We start from the raw sequence: 2,516 nt of genomic DNA on the forward strand, positions 1-2,516 counted from the left end.
AAATCTGGTTATAAAACACTGGCTAGTGGAAGTCTAAATTAATATCTTAAACTGTTAAAAATGTCATTATGTCTTAAATCAAAAACAAATTAACAAATTCAAAAAAGTTTGTTCCTTATTACTTCCTCACTTTTTACACGCACATTAATATTTTTTAGAGAGAATTTAAGGTTTGCCTCAGCTCTTTTTACAGTCTTACAAGATTTGTGTGTTACTAAAATGTGTCGTTTAAGTGGTAAATAAATGTCATCTGTGTAGACTGAATGTTCCGATGTCTAGGATTTTGAATTAGGAGGTGTTCTGCTTYAGGATTTTTACCTCTTTCACTGGAAGGAAATGCCTTTTGCACAGGAGGTTGGACCACAGCACTTTCTGGCTTTTTATCAGATGTGAAGAAATATAAATTTGGACTTGATGTAAGATACTTCTGCTTGGGGCGCACATCTTTAGGTTCAGCGTGTGATAAAGCACACAGCTTGTCCTGGGCATTGGCCTCCCTGGATCCAAAGCAGTATGGAGAAGAGTTATCCATGGGGCACTCAGACCTCCATGGGCTGCCAGATCTCTCACTGCTTTTAAGGATTGAAAAGGTGGCATTTGCAGAGTGGGAGTCAGAGGTGGCCCCGAGACAAGGTGAGTTAGCAGAGAAAACATTGTCACTGTCAGGCGTGGCTGAGGGGGAAAAAGTACTATCCCGGTTTCTGCAAGTTCTCCCTTTCAGTATTTCTTCCAGATTTTTTTTAACATTGCTCTGTGGACTGTCAAAGTTCCGGGACTGAAATTTTGGGATCTGCAAGGCTGGGTTGGAGACTTGGTCCATCATTTGGATAGACTGGATCTTCCTGCAGATGCTCTTCACTGGGTTGTGATGCCGTTTCTTAGCTCCACATTCCAAAGACATCACAAATTCCCTTCCCTTGCAAAATATCTGGAAAAAATAGGGACAAGAGATRAAAGTCAGGGTGATCAACACACACATATTTATACCAATTTTCACATTCAGCTTTGGCATCAAGTAGTTTGAAAACCCTGTTTCCACTTACCAGCTGTGACAGAAACCTTCAGCCATAACACTTAGTTGTCCTAGGAACTAGAAGTTGATGTGGAAAAGTTGGGGAAGACAGAAATACTTCCTGAAATCTCACTGCTTGTTCTTAAATATCATAACCATGGCAGGGAGGTGAGTGGAATGAAAATAAAAACTGAAGAACACMCTGCAAACTAGCAGAGGACTTTTGAGCACTTAATTGTATTGGGGGGCAGGGGACAGAAAAAATAAGACCAACAAGACTTTCAGCATTTCTGTGAGCCCACAAGAACAAAAAAAAATGCGCCCAAATGCAGTGTTTCTTCCACCAATTACCCACAATTACAGCTGCAATGCTGCCACAGGGAGAATTACACAGGGCACACCCTACAGAGGCACTTCAGCCAATCTGTATTTTTATTTTCTATTCTCCCAGGCAACATTTAAAAAAGGTATTTCCGACAAGATGAGCATGTTTGTGTGGTGACTAAGGAATGGGAGGTTCATTTTACAGGGATAAATCCACATTCCAAGTGAGGTTTCCACATCTACCCTGCAAATTGCAATGACCTGAGCAGATCRGTTGAGAACTTTGATGGGACACTGTGGATTTCACCCACAGCTTCTCATCCCAACAAAGCAGCATCTGCTGAAACAGCAGCACCAAGAATGTTCACTGAGGGATGCCCTCAGCAGACTTGGGATGGAGCTCTGGGACAGGCACTCCCAGCTTGGCTGAATCTTTGCCATTGGGAAGAAACAAGAGAGAAATAATTCCAGCTGGAAGCTGGYTGTGACAACAAAATTATTGTAAGGGATTTATTATTAAATAATAATAATATACCAGATGAAGTTAGCTGAAGCGCTCAAGAATCACACTTTAAGTGATTTTTTAGGTAGAAAAATTAAACCCTTTCCCCAAAACAGCAACAGACTTGGCTAGCATTTAACACTTGTATAATCTTTTGAAGCAAAGAATAAAATCATATATGAGTATTTATTAATCTAGATCCAAATAAAATGAATATTCAGTGTTCTATTTTAAAAAAATTGGCTTATTACAAGCTGCCTGCATGGCAGCAACTTGATTTTTTATAGGCAGGGAGAAGACATCCAAGCTTACTTTTCTATTGCTTCTATAACTAGTAACATTGACCTTAATGAAAATGTCCTTAGCCACAGAATACTTAAAAAAAAAAAAAAGCTCAGAGCAATTTTAGAGAAGAGATTACTTTTCAATTATGTCTGCCTTAAAATATTTAATCCTCAAATAAATGCCAGGAAGTTAAAGCAGTCTTCTGWATTAGAGATGCATTATCTCTAAAGAGATAGATGAATGCTCCTTAAATCAAAATGTAAAAAACACTGCAGTTAGATTTAGAATTCCTCTTTAAGTGCACCAAAGCCTTCAAGCAGAGGCAAGTAACACTCCATTAAAGGGTATTTGACTTTTTTTTCTGCAATGTGCCTGCCAAAAAAAACCCCCCCC

At 39.2% G+C, this 2,516-nt stretch overlaps 1 protein-coding gene across 1 annotated transcript in view; it reads right to left on the reverse strand.

Moving 5' to 3' along the window:
• The window catches only part of IRAG2 (inositol 1,4,5-triphosphate receptor associated 2), a 43,316-nt gene that overhangs the window by 35,465 nt on the left and 5,335 nt on the right, over positions 1–2,516 (reverse strand). The window contains exon 2 of the mRNA XM_057370572.1: positions 319–928. Coding sequence (XP_057226555.1) covers positions 319–928 — 610 coding nt within the window. The remainder of the gene's footprint in view (positions 1–318; positions 929–2,516) is intronic.

The sequence above is a fragment of the Malurus melanocephalus genome, unplaced genomic scaffold (assembly GCF_030028575.1).
Source record: "Malurus melanocephalus ecotype Western Australia unplaced genomic scaffold, MMel_1.1 scaffold_128, whole genome shotgun sequence".
NCBI lineage: Eukaryota > Metazoa > Chordata > Aves > Passeriformes > Maluridae > Malurus > Malurus melanocephalus.